Consider the following 27860-nt stretch of genomic DNA (forward strand, 5'->3'; position numbering starts at 1 on the left):
GAAGATAGTATCTGCGTAGCTGCAGGATTTGTCTTTAGGCTTCATAAAGTGGCTCTGATACTGGGGTGGAATAGACCAACTTCAGAATCAAGAGTCTTGCTCTGGGTAAAATGTCGTCATCTACCACTAGAAAAGTCTCTATCTGTCTATACTGTACACATTGGTTCGGTTTGTTTGCCCTATACCCCCTCCAAACACTCTTGACGGTTACATGTTCTACGCGGCCCATACATCCTTGCCAGCCGACTCGATCCAGTTACCCAGTTGGTTGACGCTCGAGTCCCAGTCAAGTAGTCGCTGACGCATTGCGGCAATTTGTTTCATGTCGAGCACCTTGGGTTGAACCCAAGTGATTTGTGCAACACCATCTACCTGGTCAATGGTGCCTCGCAGCAAACCAAGGCTCAGAGCCTTCATGATGAGATGTTCAATCTCCTCTGGACGAACCTTGGTCTCCTGAGAAATAGTGGCAAAAGTAAGGGTGCGGTCGTGGGGCGCACGACGGAAGACGGCCTCAGTAAGGGCAGAAAGGTAGATTTTCTGGTGAAGATGCGTCGAGTTGCTCTTAAGAAGTTTGTGGGAATCAACTCGATCCGACAACTGATCATAAGCTGCGAGATCGCCACGGTTGAAGGCAAAAAGCAGATCTCGCATCCAAGAGTGCTCGCTCTTGGCGAGGACGTCGAGAATAGGGTGAAGGAGGAGTTCTCCGAAGTTGTAGATGCTGGTCGAGACAAGAGCAGCAATGCTGAGGTGATAGGCCCGCTTGTGTCGCTCCTCGGGGGAAAGCTCGCTGATATCGATACATGCAAGATAGAGAAGGGCGGTGCGGTAGTAGTTGGAAAAGTCCATCTTGCGCTGAGGCAGGGATTAGTGGGGTTTCATGGAGGCATCCCAAGTTCTGAGATCAGAGTCGGAAGTTTAGTATTCATACCTGATAGTAGATAGCGTTTGCGTCATAGAAAGCAGCGTGGACAACATTCTCAACAGAATCAAACGAGTCCAATATTCTCTCGGCTGTATCAAGATCCTTACGCGCCCCGTCTAGTTCCTCCAAGTCTAGCTTTGCTTGGGCGACGGCAACTAGAGCGAAGACGTAGGCATCTTGAGAGTTCTCGTTGTCCACCTTTTTGGCGACTGACTGTAGGAAGGAAAGGCGCTCCTCGTCCTCTATAATAACCAAACACCACCGATTAGCAACCCGCCGAGTCCGGGCATATTACATGGGGACCTTACCATCGCACTCTGTTGCTGCCTTCAATGCTAGGTCCACAAGCTTCAACTGATTAATTTTATCGGCGAACTTGAGAATAAAGACTCTGTAGAATTGTAGTCTTTGGGGGGCGCTCTCGGGGTGGCTGAAGAAATCGATGAGGGCATCAGTAAGCTGGTGCCAGAGCTTTCGTTCCCAGAAGTTCTCGAAGTCGAGAATGAGAGGCTGCAACTCTTCGGGAGCTTCATCTCTCTGCTCGGAAAGAAAGTCGGCAATAGCGTCGTTACTCATGTTGGCTGTTATATATGTGGTGTCGGTGGAATCGGGGGGTATTGGTGACGTGCACAGCTAGGTAGCTTGCCTGCCCGGTTCGGTTCGTAGAGTATATGTGGATGAACCAGTGCTGGTCTTTCCTAGCAGAGAGGCTCACTAAATATCTAATTTCAGTCCAGCCTATCGCGATATCGTTTGGAAGTCGTCGCGATGATCGGTGAAAGTGATATGTGAAGGTTAATAGTTACTGCAGTGGAGATAGAGGGATGGAGGTCCTTAGCTCATCAATGAGGCTACCAGGCAGCCTGGTTGTCGCAACATCGAGAAGCACGGACCATTCTTGCCTTTGGAAGACCATCTCAAAACGAATGGCCAATGACAAGCAGTAAGATTTCAGTGACCTGTCACGTGATCTACAATTACAGTTTCCCGAGGCTCTACCTTGGCTAGCATCACCAAACATTGCCTACGTATTGAAGACGAGACGATCTACGGCCAATTGCGAGGCACAGCAGCGTTTTGTCACGCAACCCGTATATTCGCAACAATGGTTTCGCCTCTACTTGCTGCGCGGGTAGCCCGCAAGGCTGCTTTCAATGTCGCCGGCAAGCGATTCCTTTCTGATATTTCCATTACTCGAACTGGCAAGCCTATCATGCGTGTTGAGGGTGGCCGGTAAGATAAACCATGGTCCATTGGCACTGTCGAGCCTGTTTCTAATCATATTTTCTTTTTAGCTCATCCCTTGGAGGTACGACGATCGAGCTATGATGACCACGAACAACACTAACGAAGAGCAACCAGGTCATACCGTTACCGTATTTGGCGCAACTGGCCAATTAGGACGATACATTGTTAACCGACTGGGTGAGCCAACCTTGTATTGGATCTTGATAGTGGGAGATGAGCAATTGAAATACTAATACGGGTACCAGCTCGCCAGGGATGTACTGTTGTCGTTCCGTACCGTGAGGAGATGGCCAAGCGTCATCTCAAAGTTACTGGAGATCTCGGTCGTGTTGTCTTCATCGTACGCTTCAATTGCACTAAATACTTTCAGGAGCTTTTCAGTAACCTCGTACTTAGGAGCACGATCTTCGAAACACCCCTTCAATCGAGGCCAGTGTGCGACACTCGGATGCTGTTTTCAACCTGATCGGCCGTGATTATCCAACCAAGTATGTTGATAAAACGGGGACCAAGACGAGAAAATGGAAACTAAATGAGCACCAGGAACTTTTCCTTGGAGGATGTGCACATTGAGGGTACCGAGCGAATCGTTGAGGCCGTCTGCAAGTATGATGTCGACCGATATATCCACGTTTCGTCCCATAGTGCCAACTCTCAATCCACCTCGGAATTCTACCGTACAAAGGTTTGTAAAAGTCCTGGTTCGCCAAGGAGGAGAGACTGATAAAAAAAAATCTAGGGCCGAGCTGAGGAGGTTGCCCGCAGCCTTTTCCCAGAGACCACCATCGTCCGCCCTGCCCCCATCTTTGGTTTCGAGGACAACCTCCTGCTGAAGCTAGCTGGTGTTACGAACCTTTTCACTTCCAATAATATGCAAGAGAAGTTCTACCCCGTTCACGTAAGTTGCAGTGAGAATAATCGCCCAGTGCCCGGTTGCTAACAGTCATAGTCGATTGATGTCGGCGCTGCTCTTGAGAAGATCTTCTTCGACGACACCACTGCTGGACAGACCTTCGAGCTTTACGGACCCAAGAAGTACAGCATGGAGGAAATTTCCGTCATGGTTGACAAGGAGATTTACAAGCAGCGACGACACGTTAACGTGCCAAAGGCTATTCTGAAGCCTGTTGCTGAGCTGCTGAACAAGGTGCTTTGGTGGCACACTCTGTCAGCTGATGAGGTTGAGAGAGAATTCTTGGACCAAGTCATCGACCCCAAGGCAAAGACCTTCAAAGACCTCGGCATCGAGCCTGGTGACATCATCAACTTCACCTACCACTATCTGGTGAGTGCTGCTGACTATCGTGCTGAAACGCATAGACTGACCCCTATCCAGCAAGGATTCCGAAGTCAGAACTTTTACGACCTTCCCCCTGCGACAGAGAAGGAGAAGCGGGAAGAGAAGAAGTACATCCACGTCCTGGATGAATTGTAAAGAAAAGGAATCGATTTTTTTGCGTGCCATGGATGCTGGAAAGGCAGTTGTGGATTAAGGGCTGAGCGGACAGGTCGATAATAGTCCGTGTATATAGGACCGCATAAACTAGAGGTGTGCGAGATCTGACAATTGTACAGGTTTTCTTTAGGTTGAAAGCATATCAGATAATTGAAGTTCAGGAAGGAAGTCAATGCACATTCAACTACCCTATAGTGATCTCCCCTCGTGCAGCTTCTAGACCTTTAGAGGAGCAGCAAAGAGGACCCCGCCGAACCCTCACACAAAACCCTTAATCGCATCCATCTTGAACCTTTGCGCTCAGTCGTACATCGAGACAAGAAGAGCAGTCTCAACCACAACTTTCCAATGTCTTTTGATGATGAAGAACCCATGTAAGAGGAGCTTCATATGCACTTGTTGCATGGCCCGCCCCAGTTTACTGACTTATTTGTTTGCAGAAGCCTCTCGAGTCACGCCCTGACCGCGTTAGCCGAATTCCACGCCGAAAAGGATGCATATGAAAGGACGTTCCAGAAGTTGAGGACCGGCGCCGCCCCAAGAGCCGGAGCCGGACTCGGGGTGGTCGAACCGGAGGACGAGGACCCCATAGCGGAAGACGTGGACGACCAGCCGCTGAGCATGGCCGCCTTTACGGAGGACTGGAACGAATCGCAATTTTGGGTACGTAAAACGAGGTGTAGAAAACAAAGCACAGGGCAGATCTGTTGTCCAGTGGCCTCTCATCTTTGGTCACGCCAGTGGAGATGGCTTCTCGGATCGGCTTCCAGGATCTTGCATCGAGTGATGGGGTATTTATTACGTACTGGTTTAGCACTGGGTGCTCTTGGCGCGAGATGTGCGCCTAGCGATAGACGACAACTTCATGATATTGACAATCCGAAACAAGCAAAACTTCAAAAACCTTAAAAAACTGACATATCGGTAATCTAGTTCCTGGACGAAACTGCCTTTGCACTGGCCGATCAGCTCCTCGATGGAGCATCATCAAGTTCAACGATTGGTGTAGTATCGACACCAAGTGTGTTTATTGCACTCAAGAACCGTCTTGTAAGCAATATCCCTACGACTTCCCATTCTTACTCAAAGAGGGCACGTGCACAAGATATGCGTCAACTAACCAGTGTTGTATAGAGGTTCTGGCCCGTCCAAGATCGACCAAAGTTGGTACTGTTTGAGCACGACCACCGGTTCAGCGTCTTCCCTGAATTCGTCTTCTACGACTTCCAACGACCTCTCCAACTTCCACGTATAGCCGCTTTGATCTGCTGAATGCTGTCCTCAGTCGACTAACTCGGTGTCATCAGATAACCTGAAAGGAAGCTTGGACAGTGTTATCATTGATCCTCCCTTTTTCAGCGATGACTGTCAGACAAAGTGTAAGTTATGTCATACCTTAATCTCCCAAGCATTCTACTACGTAATCTTGCAGAGGAATCTTTGTAACTCAAAAGCATATCTTCAAGTATCCTCCAGTACTGACGTGCCATTTGCGCAGTTGCCCTGACCGGCCGCTGGCTCATCAAACCAAACTCGCCCCGTATCATTGTCTGCACTGGCGAGCGAATGGCTCCCATCATTGACAAGCTTTATAGCTCTGTCGGAGTCTACCCAACCACGTTTGAGCCTGCTCATGCAGGCTTGAGCAATCACTACTACTGCTACGCCAACTTCGAGAGCTCGACCTGGGACTGGCGATCGGATGAATCCGATTAGTATGGCAGAAGGACGAACTGCCAAAGCTTTTGAAAAAGAAACTTGCTGTATCAAATCGTCGCAAGACTCGTGAAAGATATGACCCGACAACTGGTTGAAAGTATGTTAGGCTGAGCAGCACATCCGACTTACGGAGATGCTCATGCATTTTGTCAGTCTATCAGTAAACGAAGGAGTCCGCCAGGCAGAGAGAAGCCGGAGAAGCACATGGATATACCGTGCAATATTACGTTACCACTATGCTAATACAGGTATAAACGAAACTGAATACCTACGCCATGCAATGTATCAAACTCCAATCGTTGGTTTCTGATGAACGTGATTTCTGCTTGCCTAGATTCCATGTCTTTTGACGCCTTTCCCACACATCTAGCTCATGATAGTTTCTGCTTACCATCAAAGAGAACTAGTTATATCTACAGAGGTTAAGCTAGTGAGCGAATAATATAGAAGAGAAGATAGGCTTGAGCCCCAAGAACGTCAGACAAGCTGGCTAACTCTACTTTGTGATCATTGAACTTGAACCACTTTGCTATGTGTTAGTGTTGTACTATCATCTCGAATACTGGCAAAACTCACTTGATCGCCAACTCGACAGTACGATGTGTAATGGCCAGTGTCCAGCTCACCGACGTGTACCACGACGCTGAGTAGATCATACGTACAAGACCGCTCTAGCTCAAGGCTTTCTCGGCTGTCGTGATTTCGAACCCGATTAGTGTAGGGCATCATATTGAGTTGTAGCGGGAACTTGACTTCGTTATCAACCTTGGAGGCAGCGCGATCGTGTCGACCATGCCTGTACTCAAAACGCTACGATATCCTTAGTATGCACACCGTGATTGACCCATGGCCATCTCTTACCTTGAGTTGTATCGACAGCACATTGGGCAGCCGCTTTATGCTGGTGTGTCGTTTCGCTTGTTGGGTCCCATTGCAGTTGTTGCACCGATACTCGCACTTGTCGTACTTGATGTATTCCTCATCGAGGCAATCCTGCAAAGAGACAGTAGGCTTCTTCTGTCCCGTTCTTTTACTCTTCTTTTGAACGACGTTTTCGAGGCCTAAGCTCAAGTCCAAGAATGATTGGATAGAGTTGCTTTGGCCAGAACAGTTCTGGCATGTCGTTGTTGTTTGCATCTTACCATAAAATGTCTGATGCATAATGCAGTTGCAACTATGCTCACTGCCGATCTCTGGCTTTTTACCATCTCCGTTACGCTCGTGGAGCTCTTCAGCCAAGAACTGAAAGAACTCGTGGGCATCTTGTTCCTTGGTGGTCACAAGATTCTCGAATGCCTTTTTCTCCGAAATCCAGAACCCCGACAAGATGTTGGCAGCGGTGTAGCCATTGGTTGTCTCTAAAGCATAGAAATCTTGAAACATGTCATCCATGGCACAGCTCAAACAATGAGGAACCTGGCAGTCACTGCTCTGGTGACCATCGCTGAGATAGAAATTCCTAAGCAAAGGATTGTGCAGGAAGCTCTGTAGAACGACATTCTGATAGCAGGTGGCACCGGCGTTGTAGATGCCACGTAGGCCGTTGGCTCGGCATGAAGCCGTGTTTGTATTGTTAGAAATAAACCGCGGATCATCCTTAAAAGAACCCGTGAATAACTCGTCGTGTTTCCTCTTTCGGCCTATATAACCGGTGACGGTCAGCAAGAGGACCGTTGCAGAGACTGCTTGTTTTCCAGCCGCGGTTGGGAAATAATGAACCGCAAACCCGCAGATGCAAAGACTCACCAGAAAAAGAACCCGTTCCTATCTTTCTCACCCGTAGCTCCTCAAGAGTTGGATCCCAAATATAATCGTCGCATATCTGACAATAAAGGCAGCCACTTCTGGAGTCGACATCTGCGCCATGTTAGCAGAGCACTAGGAGGCGGCAGAAGAAGGCAACTAACAGAATCGATGCTGTTTTTTAGTCCCATGTCTCAAGCGTTCTTCTTCAGTTACGGTTGACGGACACTGCAGGCAGAGGTAATTCGAGGTGAGCGATGTGACGGGTCGGCCGTCTAGTGTCGAGGTCTGAGGAACGATCGGTGTCGCATCAAAGATTCCGCGGAGAATCAACTTGTAGTGTGTAATAGAACTGTTCATGACCTCCTGGTTTTTGCTCAGGAGGAGTTGTATGTGTTCTAGAACAGTTAGAAATCGACAAAGAAACTCTTGGTAATTGAAGCTACAGAAAAGACGAGGGGCGTACCGCAGCCAAACATGGGCAGTCCAGGAACCGGCGACTTCACCCTGACATTCTTAGGAGAGGCTGGAGTTGTTGGCCGTGCGGACATTATGGGCGATTGAGTCTTTGTGATGGGCTCAAGCTGGGCGAAGATATGAAGCTCTTGTAGAACAAGGTTGATGAAAGGTAGCTCAAGTAGGCGATTAGAGGTACGACGCGAAATTTATCGAGAGGCCCGACGCCAGCGGGTATGGTATGGTACGGGAGACAGTTATAATAGTTAACTCAATTGCGATTGTACCGGTGCTTCTTGATTATTCGTCGTCGGGGGATTTGAATGGCAAGGCACAGGCCGAAAGTCGGACAATTGCTGTGGTCGTCTTTTCCCGTCGAGGGGCCGAATTAACAGAAGGGGATGTAGTGTTTTAAAAAGAAGAGTAGATTTAGTCGGTAGCCTTTCAATAAAGAAAGGATGATAGTCAGGAGTTTTTGAGCTGACTGATTTTATTTGGAACAAATGCAATAATTGAATGAATTAGAATAGAAATGCAAGAATGGTCCAGCGCGCAGAAGTGAAGCCACTGTAACTTAAACTATATCAAGGACAGGGGGAGATTGCAGCAGGTGCAGGATGCCTTAGTGCGTACCTTGTCGCCTGAGATTGGCGGAATGGGTACATCATAGCCGTCCATAAAAATTACATCCTTGTCATGCAAGGCGATAAGATAAGCATACAGCTATTAAGCCATTCCCCCATAGGTAAACATTAAACGTGATTGAACAGTTAACTACTAAGGTACTAAGGTACCTATAGTAGTCTAGTATGTACTAGGTATCTAGACTTAGTAGGGAAATGCGTTATTGGGTTGTGTAACTTATGAAAGAACGATCTATATTTCTTACTTATTGAGTATAGTATAAATACAGTAGGCATTAAAAAGTCCTAACCTAATAGAATTTCCTTACTAATAACTACTATCTTTAATGCTTTTTTAATAATATTTATAAAATAGCTATTAAGAAAAAGAAAGAATTTAATTAATATTTAACTTTAAAATAATTATAATAAAGATTAAAAAAATAGCTTTATCTCTTTATATAGCTATTAAAATAAAGATAATAAATTTAAATTTTCTTTAAATATAAATTTAATATAAATTTAAAATAGTATATAATATTATTATAATTTTAATAGAGCTTTTATTCTTTAATATAAAGTTAATTTTATTAAACCTTATTAAAAAGTATAACTTTATAGCCTTATAATATTATTTTATTATTAATATTTATTATTTTTAAATATTTTATTTCTTTATAAAATAATTAATTACTATTAAAACTACTAATTAAGATTATACTTACTATAAGTAATTATTTATATTTATATAATATATATTAATCTTTAAAAGAAGCTTTTATTTTTATATAAAATTTCTTATTAAACTTAAAATAATTATATAAAAAACTAATATTTTAAAATTTTAATAATTTTAATTAACTTTATTATTTTAATTATTATAATTAAATAAATAGCTAATTATTTATTATAAATTATTAAATAGTTTAAATATCTTTATAATATAAATAATTATCTTTAAGTTTATAATTTAAAGTATATAATTACTTAACTATATTACCTCTAGAAATATCTCTCTTTTCTATATTAATAGTTTAATCTTTTTATTTTTTATTTTTATTTTTTTTACTTTCTATTAAAGCTTAAGTCTTCTTAAAGCTATCTTATAATTATATAGCTATTAAGCTAGTCTTTAAAAGTTAATATAACTTAAGAGAGAAATAACTTTCTTAATAAACTTAATATAGAAATAATAAAGAGGATATAATAAAAAAGGCAATAAGGCTATAAGGCTATATAATTTAATAAGATTTAATAAAAACTTAATATTAAAATAAATATATAAAAAGAATTTAAGATAATATAGTTATTTTTCTTTACTTTTATTTAATATAATAATTATAATAAAAAATAATTAAGTAATTAAATAAAATATCTTACTTTTAATATATAATATATTAAGCTAATTTAATTATAATTAAAATATTTAATATATTATATTATACTATTATATTATATAATTACCTAGATTAATAAGGCTAAAATTACTATTTAATCTTTAAGGCCTTAAGTTAAGCTAGCTAATTAACCCTTAATAAGCTATATAGTTTAATAATTTTATTAAAATATATTTTAATAAACTAGAATTAATTAATTAAAGTAAAAGATAAAGTAATATTAATAATATTTAATTATAAACTTTTATATTTCTTTTTATCTCTTTAAATCTCTATATATAATATATATAGGGTTATAAAGGAAAAAGACTTATTTAATAAGTATTATTATAATTTAAAAGATAATTTTAAAAAGATTATATTTCTTAATAAATTATATTATTTAATATAATTAATAGAGATAAGGCTTTTTATTATAATAATTATAATATTTTAATATATTTAATAATAATAGCTTTTTATAAGTTTAATTATAAAGGCTTAATTTATAAAGAAACTCTATTAAGGTTAAAGTTATAATAAAGAAATTTATATATATATAAAAGAGTTTAATATAAAGTTTAAAAAAATTAAGTAAAAGCTTATATTATAATTAAATTAATAAAGTTATATAATTTACTTTCCCTTTATTAACTTAAATATAATATAACTATAGTAATTTAAATAATATTTTTAATAAAGGAAAATTATTTTATAAATTTAAAATTAAAAGATCTATATAAATTAAAAACTTAATATATTAAACTTAACTTTTTCTTAATAATTAACTTTCTTAATAAGACTATAATATAGTAATAATTAAACTTTATAATAAAGAGAAAATAAAAGAAGCTTTTATATATATAGTAATTACTTTTTCTTTTTATAATTTACTATTAAATACCTTTAAATTTATATAATTAATTAATCTTTAGTTTATTTATTATTAATTACTTTATATTAATTAACTTTATAATCTTTATTTAATATAATATTACTTATTTCTAGGAAGAAAAAGCCTTTATACTAATATACCTAGCTATTTAAAAGGCTATTTCTTTAATAAAAAGGATATTATAAATACTATTTTACTTAATAATAATAATAAAGACTTAAACTAATTAAAATATAAAGCTAAATATCTTTAAAGAATTAAATATAATAATAATAATAATTATAATCTTATTAAATTAATTACTTTTAATTATAAAGTCTTATTATTTTTTATAAAGTATTTTTAAATCTATAAATAAGGCTAAATAGTAATAAGGCTTAAATAAAAGCTTAAATATTTAAAAAACCTAGAGAAAAGGCTTATAAAAAGGCTTAATTTTTTGTTTTAATATATAATTATAAGATTACTTTTACCCTTTTTAGTTTTATTAAAGGTTATTTATAATACTTTATCTATTTATATAAATTAAAGAATTATATATAGTTTCTCTTAAGATAAAATTTTTAATATAAATATAATTAATAAGGTAATTACTTAAACTTTATAATATTAATAATAAATAAAAAAAGCTTTTATTAAACTATATAAATAATAATAATTTCTTTCTTTTTTAATTTTAATTAATTAATAAGTTTATAATATTACTTATTTAAGATATTTATAGCTACTTATTACTAAAATAAATTAAATTAATTAATCTTAATCCCTTATAGTATCTTATTAATTACTTTTATAAGTCTTATATAATATAATATTAACTATCTTTAAATTAAAACTTATTAATTATAATTACTTTCTTAATCTTAATATTAAGATTATTAAAATATCTATTAAGTCTTATAAAGATATAATAATACTAAAAGAGTTATATATAAAGGCTATTAACCTTTATATAATTAAGAAAATAAATAATTTTATTAAGATTAAATTAATAGCCTTTAATTATAAGCTTTATTTTTTATATATAAAGAATTAAAAGCTAAAAATAATATTAAAGAGTCTATATAGACTTAAGAAGAAGCTTATTAAAAGGCTAGCTATAAGTTTATTATATATATAAAAAGAATTCCTAGATAAAATTAATATATATAATAATAAGTATTTATATATTAATTAGTTTAAATAATTAAAAAGGCAAGTAGTAATTATAATTAAGGCCTTTAAGTTATAATTAAAGGTAATAAGTAAGATTAATAGTAATTAAATAAGTAATAAAAAAGTTAAGTTTATAAAATTAAAGTTAATATTAATAAAGCTTAAAGCTAAAAGCTATTTTAATATAAATTATCTAATTATATAATCTTTTAATTTTACTTTATAAGATTCTATTAATATATTATTAATTAGTTTATTAACTAGGAAAAAGGCTTAATATATATAAAAATAAAGTTATATTCCTTAAAGTAATTAAATTAAATTATAAATATAAAATTTAACATTAATACTTTAAGTTTTAAATAATTTAAATTAATAAAATCTTTAATAATCTTATTAAATTAATTAAAAATATAATTATAAAGAATAAAGTTAAAATAGTTAAAATAATAAAGGCTTTTATATTAAAAGCTTTATAAGGGAAACTATATATAGGGTTAATAGGGTTAATAAGGTTAATTAAAAGTTAATTTAAGGATTTTATTAAGAATATAAAAAGTTAAAATATAAATTAATTTAAAGATAAAAGCTAACTCTATAGGAATTAATTTAATTATATAATATACTATCTTAAAATTCTATTTCTAAATATATATTAAGATATTATAATTTTAAACTATATTTTAAACTAAGGTAATTTAATCTTTTAATTTAATTTTTAATATAAAGTATTAAATTACTTTTTATTCTATAAAATCTAATAAATATAGTTTAATTTACTTTATTAAAACTATTAATACTTATAATTATAAGAGATTATAGTAATTATATAATATAGTAAAAGATTAAATATATAATTAAGTTTAATTATTTATAATATTAATAAAGCTTTTACTTTAACTTTTTAATTTTATATTAAACTCTTAACTATATATATATATTTCTTTATTTAACTTTAATTTAAATAGAGTTTCTTATAATTTAAGCTATTATAGCTAGAATATATTAAAAAGCTATTATTTAAAATACTTATATTTATTTTTAATAGTTTAAATAAAAATTCTTAATTCTATAAATTATAATATATATTAACTTATTATATTTTAAAAAGTAGTTTATTTTTCTATAAAGCTAGTTTTACCTTTAATATAGTAATATATTATATTAAATTATTATATTTCCTATTAAATTTACTATAAATCCCCTTAAAGAATAAAAAGACTAAAAAATTATAAGATTTTATAGTTAAATATAATTAATACTATATTATCTTTAATTAATAGTAATTATTTTATAGAAATATATCTTAATCTCTTTATTATAAGAATATATAGACTTTAAAATTAAATTAAGGTTATATATAAGGCTTTAATAATCTAGCTATAAGTATACTAGAAATACTATATATATTACTTAGCTATTAAGTTATTATCTTTTAATTAAATTATAAAGTAATATATAATTAATATTATAATTATAATTTAAATTAACTTAATATATTATATATTAAAGTAAGATAATTGTTTTTTTATTTTACTTTCTATTAAAGCTTAAGTCTTCTTAAAGCTATCTTATAAATTTAAAACTAAAGGATTTATATAAATTAAAAACTTAATATATTAAACTTAACTTTTCCTTTAGTTTAAAATATAATTTAAAATTATAATATTTTAATATAAATATTTAATAATAAAATTTTAAGATAGTATATTATATAATTAAATTAATTTCTATAGAGTTAACTTTTATCTTTAAATTAGCTTATATTTTAATTTTCTATATTTTTAATAAAATCCTTAAATTAATCTTTAATTAATTTTATTAACCTTATTAACTTTATATATAGCTTTTATTATTTATAAGGCCTTTAATATAAAAGCCTTTATTATTTTAATTATTTTAATTTTATTCTTTATAATCTTATTTTTAATTAATTTAATAAGATTATTAAAGACCTTATTAACTTAAACTACTTATAATTTAAAGTATTAATATTAAATTCTATACTTATAGTTTAATTTAATTACCTTAAGAAATATAACTTTATTTTTATATATATTAAGCCTTTTTATAAGCTTTTTCTTTAAGTCTCTTAAGTATTTAAGCTTTTACTTAAGCCTTATTATTATTTAGTCTTATTTATTAATTTAAAAATATCTTATAAAAAATAATAAAATCTTATAATTAAAAGTAATTAATTTAATAAAGCTATAATTATTATTATTATTATATTTAATTTTTTAAAGATATTTAACTTTATATTTTAATTATTTTAAGTCTTTATTATTATTATTAAGTAAATAAGTATTTATAATATCTTTTTTACTAAAGAAATAGCCTTTTAAATAGCTAGATATATTATTATAAAGGCTTTTTTTTTAATATTTAATATTAAATTATTTCTTTTTAATAATATTATATTAAGTAAAGATTATAAAGTTAATTAATATAAAGTAATTAGTAATAAATAGACTAAAGATTAATTAATTATAGAAGTTTAAAGGTATTTAATAGTAAATTATAAAAGAAAAAAGTAATTACTATATATATAGAAGCTTTTTATTTTCTCTTTATTATAAAGTTTAATTATTATTATATTAATTATAATCTTATTAAGAAAGTTAATTATTAAGAAAAAGTTAAGTTTAATATATTAGGTTTTTAATTTATATAAATCCTTTAATTTTAAATTTATTATATATAACTAAGATTTTAATTATTTTATAAAGAAATAAAATACTTAAGAATAATAAACTTTAATAATAAAATAATATTATAAGGCTATAAGGCTATACTTTTTAATAAAGTTTAATAAAGTTAACTTTATATTAAAAAATAAAAGCTTTATTAAAATTATAATAATATTATATACTTTCTTTTTCTTTATTTAATAAATTATTAAGAAAAAAATATAAATTATTCTACCTTAATATATAATATATTAAGTTAATTTAAATTATAATTATAATATTAATTATATATTACCTTATAATCTAGTTAAAAGATAATAGCTTAATAGCTAGGTAATATATATAGTATTTCTAATATATCTATAGCTAGATTATTAAAGCCTTATATATAACCTTAATTTAATTCTAAGGTCTATATATCTTTATAATAAAAAGGCTAAAATATATCTCTATAGGATAATTATTATTAATTAAAGATAATATAATATTAATTATATTTAGCTATAAAATTCTATAATTCCCTAGTTTCCTTATTCCTTAAGGAGACTTATAGTAGATTTAATAAGAAATATAATAACTTAATATAATATATTACTATATTAAAAGTAAAACTAGCCTTATAGAAAAGTAAATTACTTTTTAAAATTAAAGATAAATATAAGTATTCTAAGTAATAGCTTTTTAATATATTCTAGCTATAGTAATTTAAACTATAAGAAACTTTATTTAAATTAAAGTCTATAGATAAAGAAATTTATATATATAATTAAGAGTTTAATATAAAGTTAAAAAGCTAAAGTAAAAGCTTTATTAATATTATAAATAATTAAACTTAATTATATACTTAACCTCTTACTATATTATATAATTACTATAATCTCTTATAATTATAAGTATTAGTAGTTTTAATAAAGAGTTTTAAATTTATAAAATAGCTTTAAGAAGACTTAGGCTTTAATAGAGAGTAAAATAAAAAACAAAATAAATAAATTAAAAAGACTTAGGCTTTAATAGAGAGTAAAAAAATAAATAAATAAACTTAACTTTTCCTAGTTAATAAACTAGTTAATAATATATTAATAAAATCTTATAAAGTAAAGTTAAAAGGTTATATAGCTAAATAATTTATATTAAAATAGCCTTTAGCTTTAAACTTTATTAATATTAACTTTAACTTTATAATAAACTTAACTTTTTTATTACTTAATTATTATTAACTTTACTTACTACTTATTATTACTTTTTATAATTATATACTTATAGTCTTAAGTTATAATTAATATATTATAGTTTAAAGGCCTTAATTATAATTATTATTTACCTTTTTAACTATTTAAATTAATTAATATATAAATACTTATTATTATATATATTAATTTTATATAAACATTCCTCTTATATATATAATAAACTTATAACTAGCCTTTTAATAAGTTTCTTCTTAAGCTTATATAGCCTCTTTAGTATTATTTTTACTTTTTTACTTTTTATATATAAGAGATAAAGCTTATAATTAAAGGCTATTAATTTAACCTTAATAAGGCTATTTATTTTCTTAATTATATAAAGATTAATAGCCTCTATATATAATTTTTCTAGTTTTATTATATCTTTATATAATTTAATAAATCTTTTAATAGTTTTAATATTAAGATTAAAAAAGTAATTATTATTAATAGGTTTTAATTTAAAGACTAATATTATATTATATAAGATTTATAAAAGTAATTAATAAGGTATTATAAGGGATTAAGATTAATTAACTTAATTTATCTTAGTAAGATAATTAATAATAAGTAGCTATAAATATCTTAAATAAGTAATATTATAAACTTATTAATTAATTAAAATTAAAAGAGAAAAAAGTTATTACTCGTTGGCTAGCCGGGAGGGGGTGCCAACTAAGCAAGCTTAGTTGGCCACAAAAGTATGAGACAAGGCGAAAAGTGTGAGACAACCCCGCACAGGCTGCTGTCGCAAAATCATGACTTTTGCCCGCCAAAACCAATGATTTCTAGGACATCAATCAGTAAAAAAGTCATATATCACGTCCATCAAAATTATGCCCTCACAATCAAATCTGAGAGCTGCTCAGGCCGTTGTTCTTTCACGCCAGCGACTTCGCCGCGGTCTCAATCGTGATGCTGCCGGCCGCCGAAAGAAGCCACTGACTCTTCGTGCTGCTGAAGCTCGATATGCCGGCTCTGCTCGTGCATCTATCGGCCGCATCTTCAAGAGACTTGAGGCTGCGAATACCGTAGATTATGAGGATGTTGTCGATCCTAAGATGGGGCGCCCGCGGCAACTCACGGATGAGGAAGAAGAAGCTATCGTGTGTTATATCATCTGGATGGAAAAGTCAGGCCTGCCTGCCTCCAAGTGGGAAATAGAAGATGCAGCACTTACTCTGCGGCGCCGCCGTGATCCTGATGCGAGACCTGTGAGCAAGATGTGGTACTCTCGCTTCCGCGATGATCATCCTGAGCTTGCGAAATCGATATTGAAGTCGAGAGAAGCTTCGCGTGCCGAATATGAGGAAGGCGGCGTTGATGATACGAAGGAGTGGTTCCAACGCCTCAGCGATGTGATGACGAAGTACAATATCGGTGCATCAGAGACCTGGAATGCAGATGAAGCAGGAGTTAGAGTCGGAATGCTACGAGATAAGATGGAATGCCTCGTTGTACGCACCAAGAAGAAGTCAGCAACAGAGGTATTTTCTCCGCAAGATCGCGAGACTTGCACAGTCATCGGCTTAGGCAACGCAGCCGGCGCAACAACGCCCCCTGGCTGATCTTCAAGTCGTTGCCAACGCTTGAGTGGGCGTTCATTGAAGGCGATCCTGATATGCGCTTCGCTCAGTCAGACTCGGCATTCTCAAGTGCGGCGATAACGCTCGAGTGGGCGAAGCACTTCAACCGATGCTCGTGGGAGAAATCTGCTACTGTACAGAAACGTCAGCTTGATTTTGAAGAGTGGTTTGGGTGTAATGAGCACCTTCAGGATACAAATAACCGCTTGGTTACTCACGATATGCCTCCCGCGGCGAGGCCTTATGATGAGGCTGTATGGCGGCTGCTCGTTATCGACGGCTTCACAGGCCACGGCTCATTCGAATTACGAGAATATATGATAAAGTTCAATATTCTCGTAGCATTTCTTCCGCCTCATTCAACGCATATACTCCAGCCGATGGATGTAGGCGTATTTCAATTCTGAAGGAAGCGCATCAGAAGAAGCTTCGTGAGGCGTTGCGGAAGGGAAATCTTACCTTTGGCCGGCGTGCCTTTGCAGGAGCTTTTCAGGTATGTGCCTTCTTAATCAGCCTTCACCGAAAAAGGCCCCTTTTCTCACCAAAATCAGGAGATCTTTAATGAAGGCTTCACTGCCGCTCACATCATCTCGGGCTTCCAAAAACGGGCATCTACCCTCCCACAGACCGACCTGCCATAGAATATTTTCTCAGGAAGCAGCTCAAGAAGAAGAAGACCTTCACGCCTGCTCATTTCTCACTTCTTCCCTCAGATATGCGATTTCACGCCGCTTCTAGCACCGCCGAGACCATCGGCGAGCGATATCACGATATCCTCAGTTCTCCTACGCTCGCAGGGCTCCGGCACATTCGCAACATCGTTCATGAAGCTGTGGTGCTTGAGGATGTTATCAAAAAGTACGTGGATGATCGAAGAACTCGCATCGAAAAGCGGTATCACGAGAGAAAGCGAGGCCGCCGCGCAAAGACTGTCTCTGACCTTATTCCTACAGTATCGCTGCAAGATCTGCGAGATCAACAAGAGGAGGCTATCGCCGACGATAAGAAGAAGCAACATAAGCAGGGTATACGATTCACACGATCTGTCATCATCAAGGAGATGAACCGCCTCAAGGATGAGTGGCGAGAGAATAAAGAAGTTATCGTCAACGGCATACCAAAGAGGCTGCAGTTCAAGCAGTGGTTGGAGCACACAGGGAAGCAATATGACTATTTATCTATGGATACACAGCGTTCACAAATGACTCAAGCACTGAAAGAAGAGACTGACGGCTATATGATAGATACACAACTCCCTGATGATGTGCGTGAAGCTATCCGCAAGGCACAGTATGCCGCGAAGCCCCTCAGCGCCGTTGATCTCACCGGCCTCCCTCACAGTGATGATACGGTCACTTTCAACCTCACACAAGCACACGAGCACGAGGAAATGGATGAAGAAGACGAGATTCTTCCTGTAATTGAAGTCGCCGGCGGCAGCGAAGTCGAGATGCCCTCATCGCCGCCCTGTGCACCTGACTCTGAGTCATCACTACCTACACTTCCCTCAACTCCTTGTCCCTATCAACACCACACGCAGCTTCATGAGTCACTTCGTGATATCATCAGGGGAATAAGAACGGCACAAGAAGATAGCCTTATTGGCTAAGAAAACAGATATACGGCACATTTTGGCAGGGAAGCTGTTTCCCTTGCCAGAGCATCACCAGAGCCGTCGCAGTCATTTCTCCCACTCTGAAATAGCCAATAAATCAATAGAAGCTTCAAACTACGCCTTTTCATCAGTTTGAGCCTATTTTGACAAGATTTGAGTGTCATTTGATTGAAAAAAATGGTATTTTGGTGCAAATCACGCCAAGTGGGCATCTTCCGGGATGTCTCACACTTTTCGCCTTGTCTCATACTTTTGTGGCCAACTAAGCTTGCTTAGTTGGCACCCCCTCCCGGCTAGCCAACGAGTACTATTTATATAGTTTAATAAAAGCTTTTTTTATTAATTATTAATATTATAAAGTTTAAGTAATTACTTTATTAATTATATTTATATTAAAAATATTATCTTAAGAGATATTATATATAATTCTTTAATTTATATAAATAAATAAAGTATTATAAATAACCTTTAATAAAATTAAAAAGAGTAAAAGTAATCTTATAATTATATATTAAAAAAATAAATAAAAGAAATAAATAAATAAATAAACTTAATTTAACTTTTTCTTAATAATTAACTATAGGATAATTTATATTTTTTTTTTAATAATCTTATTAAATAAAGAAAAAGAAAGTATATAATATTATTATAATTTTAATAAAGCTTTTATTTTTTAATATAAAGTTAACTTTATTAAACCTTATTAAAAACTATAGCCTTATAGCCTTATAATATTATTTTATTATTAAAATTTATTATTCTTAAGTATTTTATTTCTTTATAAAATAATTAAAATCTTAGTTATATATTATAGTTTAATTTAATAAAATATAAAAAAACAAAGACTTAATAATTAAATTAAATTAATATAGTATTAAGCTTATTATTATATATATTATTAATTTTAATATTTTTAAACTTATTTTAATTAAAGATTAATTAATATAAATCTTTAACCTAGTTAATAAACTAGTTAATAATATATTAATAAAATCTTATAAAGTAGAGTTAAAAGATTATTTATTTATTTTTTTAATATATAATTATAAGATTATTTTTACTCTTTTTAGTTTTATTAAAGGTTATTAATAATAATTATATAGCTATTAAGCTAGTCTTTAAAAGTTAATATAATTTAAAAGAGAAATAACTTTCTTAATAAACTTAATATAAGAATAATAAGAAAGAATAATAAAAAAGGCAATAAAGCTATAAGGCTATATAATTTAATAAGATTTAATAAAAACTTAATATTAAAATAAATATATAAAAAGAATTTAAAATAATATAATTATTTTTCTTTACCTTTATTTAATATAATAATTATAATAAAAGATAATTAAGTAATTAAATAAAATATCTTACTTTTAATATATAGTATATTAAGTTAACTTAATTATAATTAAAATATTATTATATTATATTATTATATTATATAATTACTTAAATTAATAAGGCTAAAATTACTATTTAATCCTTAAGGCCTTAAATTAAGCTAATTAATTAACCCTTAATAAGCTATATAGTCTAGTAATTTTACTAAAGTATATTTTAATAAATTAGAATTAATTAATTAAAATAAAAAATAAAGTAATATTAGTAATATTTAACTATAGACTTTTATATTTCTTTTTATTTTTTTAAATCTCTATATAAAATATATATAGGGTTATAAAGAAAAAAAATGTACTTAATAAGTATTATTATAATTTAAAAGATAACTTTAAAAAGACTATATTTTTTAATAAATTATACTATTTAATATAATTAATAGAGGTAAGGCTTTTTATTATAATAATTATAATATTTTAATATATCTAGTAATAATAGCTTTCTTATAAATCTAATTATAAAGGCTTAATTTATAGAGAAACTTTATTAAGGTTAAAATTATAATAAAGAAATTTATATATATATAAAAGAGTTTAATATAAAGTTTAAAAACTAAGTAAAAGCTTATATTATAATTAAATTAATAAAATTATATAATTTATTTTCTTTTTATTAACTTAAATATAATATAACTATAGTAATTTAAATAATATTTTTAATAAAGAGGTTATTTATAATACTTTATCTATTTATATAAATTAAAGAATTATATATAGTTTCTCTTAAAATAAGGTTTTTAATATAAATATAATTAATAAAGTAATTACTTAAACTTTATAATATTAATAATAAATAAAAAAAGCTTTTATTAAACTATATAAATAATAATAACTTCTTTTTCTTTTAATCTTAATTAATTATTTAAGATATTTATAGCTATTTATTATTAATTATCTTATTAAGATAAAAGTTAATTAATTTTAATCCCTTATAGTATTTTACTAATTATTTTTATAAGTCTTATATAATATAATATTAACTATCCTTAAACTAAGACTTATTAATTATAATTATTTTTTTAATTTTAATATTAAGATTATTAAAATATCTATTAAATCTTATAAAGATATAGTAATACTAAAAGAGTTATATATAAAGGCTATTAATCTTTATATAATTAAGAAGATAAATAGCCTTACTAAGGTTAAATTAATAGCCTTTAGCTATAAGCTTTATCTCTTATATATAGAGAGTTAAGAGCTAGAAATAATACTAGAGAGTTTATATAAGCTTAAGATAAAGCTTATTAAAGGGCTAGTTATTAAAAGGTTATATAATTAAATAATTTATATTAAAATAGCCTTTAACTTTAAGCTTTATTAATATTAACTTTTATTTTATAATAAACTTAACTTAGTTAATAAACTAGTTAATAATATATTAATAGAATCTTATAAAGTAAAATTAAAAGGTTATATAGTTAAATAATTTATATTAAAATAGCCTTTAGCTTTAAGCTTTATTAATATTAACTTTAACTTTATAAACTTAACTTTTTTATTATTTATTTAATTATTATTAACCCTACTTATTATCTCTAGCTATAACTTAAAGACTTTATTTATAACTATTATTTACCTTTTTAATTATTTAAACTAATTAATATATAAATACTTATTATTATATATATTAATTTTATTTAAAAATTCCTTTTATATATATAATAAACTTATAACTAGCCTTTTAATAAGCTTTTTTTTAACTTTATATAGACTTTTTAATATTATTTTTAACTTTTAATTTTTTATATATAAGAAATAAAGCTTATAATTAAAAGCTATTAATTTAATCTTAATAAGGCTATTTATCTTTTTAATTATATAAAGGTTAATAGTTTCTATATATAACTCTTTTAATATTATTATATTTTTATAAGACTTAATAAATATCTTAATAGTTTTAATATTAAAATTAAGAAAATAGCTATAATTAATAGGTTTTAATTTAAGGATTAATATTATATTATATAAGTTTTATAAAAGTAATTAATAAAATACTATAAGGAATTAAAATTAATTAACTCTATAAATATTTTAAATAAGTAATAAACTTATTAATTAATTAAGGTTAAAAGAGGAAAAAGTTATTATTATTTATATAGTTTAATAAAAGCTTTTTTATTTATTATTAATATTATAAAGTTTAAATAATTACTTTATTAATTATATTTATATTAAAAACCTTATCTTAAGAGAAATTATATATAATTCTTTAATTTATATAAATAAATAAAGTATTATAAATAACCTTTAATAAAACTAAAAAAGGTAAAAGTAATCTTATAATTATATATTAAAAAAAAGAATTTAATTTTTAAAAGTTAATATAATTTAAAAGAAAAATAACTTTCTTAATAAATTTAATATAAAAATAATAAAAAGGAATAATAAAAAGAGTAATAAGGCTATAAAGCTATATAATTTAATAAGATTTAATAAAAACTTAATATTAAAATAAATATATAAATAGAATTTAAAATAATATAATTATTTTTCTTTACTTTTATTTAATATAATAACTATAATAAAAAATAATAAAATAATTAAATAAGATATCTTATCTTTAATATATAGTATATTAAGTTAATTTAATTATAATTAAAATATTATTATATTATACTATTATATTATATAATTACTTAAATTAATAAGGCTAAAATTACTATTTAACCCTTAAGGCCTTAAGTTAAGCTAGTTAATTAACCTTTAATAAGCTATATAATTTAATAACTTTATTAAAGTATATTTTAATAAATTAAAATTAGCTAATTAAAGTAAAAAATAAAGTAATATTAATAATATTTAACTATAGATTTTTATATTTTTTTCTATTTCTTTAAATCTTTATATATCTTAAGAGAAATTATATATAATTCTTTAATCTATATAAATAGATAAAGTATTATAAATAACCTTTAATAAAATTAAAAAGAGTAAAAGTAATCTTATAATTATATATTAAAAATAAAAATTAAATCTTTATATATAATATATCTAGGGTTATAAAGAAAAAAGACTTATTTAATAAGTATTATTATAATTTAAAAGGTAACTTTAAAGAGATTATATTCTTTAATAAATTATACTATTTAATATAATTAATAAAAATAAAGCTTTTTATTATAATAATTATTATTTTTTTTTTTTAGTATATAATTATAAGATTATTTTTACCTTTTTAATTTTATTAAAGGTTATTTATAATACTTTATCTATTTATATAAATTAAAGAATTATATATAGTTTCTCTTAAGATAAAGTTTTTAATATAAATATAATTAATAAAGTAATTACTTAAACTCTATAATATTAATAATAAATAAAAAAGCTTCTATTAAATTATATATAAATAATAATTAATTAATCTTAATCCCTTATAATACCTTATTAATTACTTTTATAAGTCTTATATAATATAATATTAATCTTTAAATTAAAACCTATTAATTATAATTACTTTTTTAATTTTAATATTAAGACTATTAAGATATTTATTAAATCTTATAAAGATATAATAATATTAAAAGAATTATATATAAAGGCTATTAATCTTTATATAATTAAAAAGATAAATAGCCTTATTAAGATTAAATTAATAGCTTTTAATTATAAGCTTTATTTTTTATATATAAAGAGTTAAGAGCTAAAAATAATACTAAAGAGTCTATATAGGCTTAAGAAAAAGCTTATTAAAAGGCTAGCTATAGATTTATTATATATATAAGAGAAATTCCTAGATAAAATTAATATATATAATAATAAGTACTTATATATTAACTAGTTTAAATAATTAAAAAGGTAAGTAATAATTATAATTAAGGCCTTTAAGTTATAGTATATAGACTATACTAGTTATAGCTTTAGACTATAAGTATATAATTATAAAGGGCAAAGGCAATAGGCAGGGTTAATAATAATTAAATAGGTAATAAAAAAGTTAAGTTTATAAAGTTAAAATTAATATTAATAAAGCTTAAAGCTAAAGGCTTAATATAAATTATCTAGCTATATAACCTTTTAATTTTACTTTATAAGATTTTATTAGTATATTATTAACTAGTTTATTAACTGAGATTATAATAATTATAATATTTTAATATATTTAATAGTAATAGCTTTCTTATAAGTTTAATTATAAAGGCTAAATTAAAGAAACTTTATTAAGATTAAAGTTTATATAATAAAGAAAATTATATATATATAAAAGTATTAATTATAATTTTATTAAGAAAGTTAATTATTAAGAAAAAATTAAGTTTAATATATTAAGTTTTTAATTTATATAGATCTTTTAATTTTAAATTTATAAAATAGCTTTTAAAAGACTTAAGCTTTAGTAAAAAAAAAAGTAATTCTTTTTTTTAAATATATATATAAAAGAGTTTAATATAAAGTTTAAAGAAATTAAATAAAAGCTTATATTATAATTAAATTAATAAAATTATATAATTTACTTTCTTTCTATTAATTTAAATATAATATAATTATAGTAATTTTAATAATATTTTTAATAAGAGTATTAAAATATATAACTTATAGTAAATAAAGCTATAAGCTTAGAAATTTAATAATAATATAATAGTATTAATAGTAATAAAAGTAATAATACTATAAGACTTAATATAAGTCTAAACTTTATATAAGAATATAAGCTTTAAATAAATAGTAAAAAATTCTCTTTCTTTTATAATATAATAATAAAAATAAAGAAATTATTAATACTAATATTTAAAGTTAATATAATATATAAATTATTCTAATTAATTATTTATATAATAATAGCTAATTATTAATAGTCTATATAAATATATCTTATTAAATAGGCTTTAACCTTATAGATAATAGCCCTAAGGCCTTAGTTTATAAAAATAATAATTAATATAATAATAAAGAAAAATTAATTATTATATTAATTAATAATAAAGAATAAGCTAAAGATTTATATTAATTAACTTTTAATTAGAAAAAGCTTAAAAATATTAAAATTAATAGTATATATAGTAATAAGCTTAATATTATATTAATTTAATTTAATTATTAAATCTTAGTCTTTTTATACTTTATTAAATTAAATTATATTAATTAAATCTTATAGAAAAAAGTAATTTAATACTTTATATTAAAAACTAAATTAAAAAATTAAATTATTAATATAAAAAAAGGTATTTCTAGAGATAATATAATTAAGTAATTATATACTTTAAATTATAAACCTAGAGATAATTATTTATATTATAAAAATATTTAAATTATTTAATAATTTATAATAAATAATTAGCTATCTATTTAATTATAATAATTAAAATAATAAAATTAATTAGAATTATTAGAATTTTAAAATATTAGTTTTTTATATAATTATTCTAAGTTTAATAAGAAGTTTTAAGCTTAATTAAAGGCTTTCTTTAAGGATTAATAAATATTATATAAATATATTATATAATAACTATCTAAGTAAATATAAATAATTACTTATAGTAAGTATAATCTTAATTAATAGTTTTAATAGTAGTTTAATAAGAGTATATAACTCTATATAACTTTAAAATAACTAGTTAAAAAATTATATAGTAATTAAATACTTAAATTAATTTTATTAAAATAGTAAAAAAATATAGCTATTTTATAAATATTATTAAAAAAGCATTAAAGATAGTAATTATTAGTGGGGAAATTCTATCAGGTCGGGACTTTTTAACGGAACTGTAACTAGCCCGTGTAAATAATTAGTCACTAGCAGCGTCGAGACAGGCATTCAGTGCGGATTTCTTACTGCTAGTCCAGGTTAGTACTCTGGTACACCATGAGCATTGCAGGAGCTTTACCTTAGTACCTTAATAAAGGTAGGTAGGTAGGTACTTAGTTAGGTATTGATGCGATGGAAGCTTATTGCTGCTCCTGCAGTCGAACAATGGGCTGGCTACTAATGCAGCATCTGCCACAAAAGCTGAGTTACAGCTTGAGCCGAGGTTTACCATCCCAGCCCTTGTATGTGTAACCGGATGACTTGCCAACCTGTGCTTCCGAGTGCTTGCGTTATTAGTAGAAACCTTTACATTGCAACTGACTCAAACACATTTGAACAAAATACAATCAGGGACTTGTTCCTGGGCCACTCCTTCAAAAAGTCGGCTGCGATCCACGGCTTCCAACTCCGGACACTCTCCCGATCAGCGCATTGATTTCTTTCAGGCGTTCTCATCAAGCAGTCTGACAATTCAAAGATCATGGCAACGCAACTCATTGCTCTGCCAGCCGTAGAGCGTCTGAGTCCTGCTTGCATACGCATACTGGGCGGCAATCCGGGCAAATTCACTCTTCAGGGTACAAACACTTACCTTCTTGGCACAGGCCGAAGCCGAGTCCTCATTGACACGGGCGAGGGGCGCAAGGCTTGGATCACTTCGGTTCGCGAGATACTGCAGCGGGAGAATGCAACCATCGACACTGCCTTAATCACGCATTGGCACCATGACCATACTGGCGGCATTAAAGATCTCCTGAGTACCTCTCCTCAGACGAGAATCTACAAGCACACTCCCGGCGATGGACAGCTCGACATAAAGCACGGTCAGCGCTTTGAAGTCGAGGGTGCAACCTTGACAGCTGCATATACACCAGGACACACCAGCGATCATGTGGTATTCGTGCTTGAAGAGGAAGATGCAATGTTTACTGCTGACAACGTCCTCGGTCAGGGCACAGCTGTTTTTGAGGATCTGGTCACATATCTTCGGAGCCTTGAAGAAATGAAACCTCTTTTCAAAGGCCGAGCGTACCCCGGACATGGGCCAGTAATAGAGAATGGACCAGCCAAGATTGTAGAATATATTGCACATCGACGACAGCGGGAGGAACAGGTTGTTCGGACCCTGAAAACCGGACCGGGAGACTTAGAAACTAATGACCCCGCATCGTGGTCGGCGTGGACGGCGATGGAGTTGGTTCAAGTCATCTACAAAGATGTGTCAAGGGATCTTTATCCAGCTGCTTGTGGCGGTGTTTTGCAAATCTTGGGCAAGCTGGAAGGCGAGGGTCGTGTGGCTCATGATGGTGAGAAATGGAGGATGATTGCAGATAGTCGGTCGTCGCTGTGAGGCGGTGGGCTCTGAGGCAAGAATGCCGTTTTCAAGGATCACATTGGGTACCTTGACAGGATGTTCCGTTCCTTCCCGTTGTATACATATACATATTGACACATAAACTGTCTTTTCTACATAGGTAAACACCTATTGGCTGTGGTTAGTAGAAAGGAAGGTCATCATTTCTTTACCAAAGGCAGATGGTTGTGTTGAAAGTGACAAGATTTATTAGAGATTCGGCCACAACTTGACAAAATGAAATGAGAGCATCGTCTTGGCACCGCAGAACCTTTCATCCTCGTCATTAAGTTTTGAATGGACCACTCCGTCGCCGAAATACTATGTGAGCTATTCCTAACCATGACCAAGTGACTAGATAGATAACCCAGTGGAGAATGTGACCGGTTGGGATTTGATAGGTCTCTATCCTTGTAAACATGAGGAGAAAGACCCAGTCCTGGCTTTTCTATCAGTATCGTACGACATGGTTTTATTTCGCCTGGTCCATGTTTCGTAGTATATACATTACAAGTGAGCGCGGTGGTGTGGACCAGCACATTACAAAAACCAGAGAATTAATAATGTGCCATGCGAACAAACGTGGGCATAAGAATGAGTGTCGGGTGAATGCAGTACGAAAAGACCTTGATGAGCGGGTCTTATACACCACT

The 27860-nt window shown here is 29.6% G+C and overlaps 7 protein-coding genes across 7 annotated transcripts; 5 read left to right on the forward strand and 2 right to left on the reverse strand.

Moving 5' to 3' along the window:
* Positions 1-216: 216 nt before the first annotated feature.
* On the reverse strand, positions 217-1504 carry FPOAC1_011754 (uncharacterized protein; the record flags this gene model as incomplete). Its single annotated transcript, XM_044856121.1, has 3 exons — positions 217-858; positions 935-1170; positions 1237-1504. 3 exons carry the CDS (start codon positions 1502-1504, stop codon positions 217-219), a joined length of 1146 nt encoding a protein of 381 aa, XP_044703434.1.
* Positions 1505-2033: 529 nt separating this feature from the next.
* Positions 2034-3611, forward strand: NUO40 (NADH-ubiquinone oxidoreductase 40 kDa subunit; the record flags this gene model as incomplete). Its single annotated transcript, XM_044856122.1, has 9 exons — positions 2034-2161; positions 2224-2237; positions 2291-2353; positions 2422-2516; positions 2573-2664; positions 2720-2861; positions 2916-3074; positions 3126-3461; positions 3513-3611. The coding sequence occupies 9 exons, from the start codon at positions 2034-2036 to the stop codon at positions 3609-3611; spliced, it is 1128 nt and encodes a 375-aa protein (XP_044703435.1).
* A 369-nt stretch (positions 3612-3980) lies between these two features.
* FPOAC1_011756 (uncharacterized protein) lies at positions 3981-5348 on the forward strand (the record flags this gene model as incomplete). The annotated part of the gene is made up of 6 exons (XM_044856123.1): positions 3981-4006; positions 4073-4295; positions 4566-4682; positions 4767-4881; positions 4940-5011; positions 5131-5348. 6 exons carry the CDS (start codon positions 3981-3983, stop codon positions 5346-5348), a joined length of 771 nt encoding a protein of 256 aa, XP_044703436.1.
* A 499-nt stretch (positions 5349-5847) lies between these two features.
* FPOAC1_011757 (uncharacterized protein) lies at positions 5848-7645 on the reverse strand (the record flags this gene model as incomplete). Its single annotated transcript, XM_044856124.1, has 6 exons — positions 5848-5880; positions 5928-6161; positions 6213-6991; positions 7098-7208; positions 7259-7492; positions 7561-7645. The coding sequence occupies 6 exons, from the start codon at positions 7643-7645 to the stop codon at positions 5848-5850; spliced, it is 1476 nt and encodes a 491-aa protein (XP_044703437.1).
* Positions 7646-16351: 8706 nt separating this feature from the next.
* FPOAC1_011758 (uncharacterized protein) lies at positions 16352-17742 on the forward strand (the record flags this gene model as incomplete). Its single annotated transcript, XM_044856125.1, has 4 exons — positions 16352-17002; positions 17092-17487; positions 17523-17594; positions 17653-17742. 4 exons carry the CDS (start codon positions 16352-16354, stop codon positions 17740-17742), a joined length of 1209 nt encoding a protein of 402 aa, XP_044703438.1.
* Positions 17743-17816: 74 nt separating this feature from the next.
* Positions 17817-18710, forward strand: FPOAC1_011759 (uncharacterized protein; the record flags this gene model as incomplete). The annotated part of the gene is made up of 1 exon (XM_044856126.1): positions 17817-18710. One exon carries the CDS (start codon positions 17817-17819, stop codon positions 18708-18710), a length of 894 nt encoding a protein of 297 aa, XP_044703439.1.
* Positions 18711-26334: 7624 nt separating this feature from the next.
* On the forward strand, positions 26335-27204 carry FPOAC1_011760 (uncharacterized protein; the record flags this gene model as incomplete). The annotated part of the gene is made up of 1 exon (XM_044856127.1): positions 26335-27204. One exon carries the CDS (start codon positions 26335-26337, stop codon positions 27202-27204), a length of 870 nt encoding a protein of 289 aa, XP_044703440.1.
* Positions 27205-27860: the final 656 nt, after the last annotated feature.

The sequence above is a fragment of the Fusarium poae genome, chromosome 4 (assembly GCF_019609905.1).
Source record: "Fusarium poae strain DAOMC 252244 chromosome 4, whole genome shotgun sequence".
Taxonomy (NCBI): Eukaryota; Fungi; Ascomycota; class Sordariomycetes; order Hypocreales; family Nectriaceae; genus Fusarium; species Fusarium poae.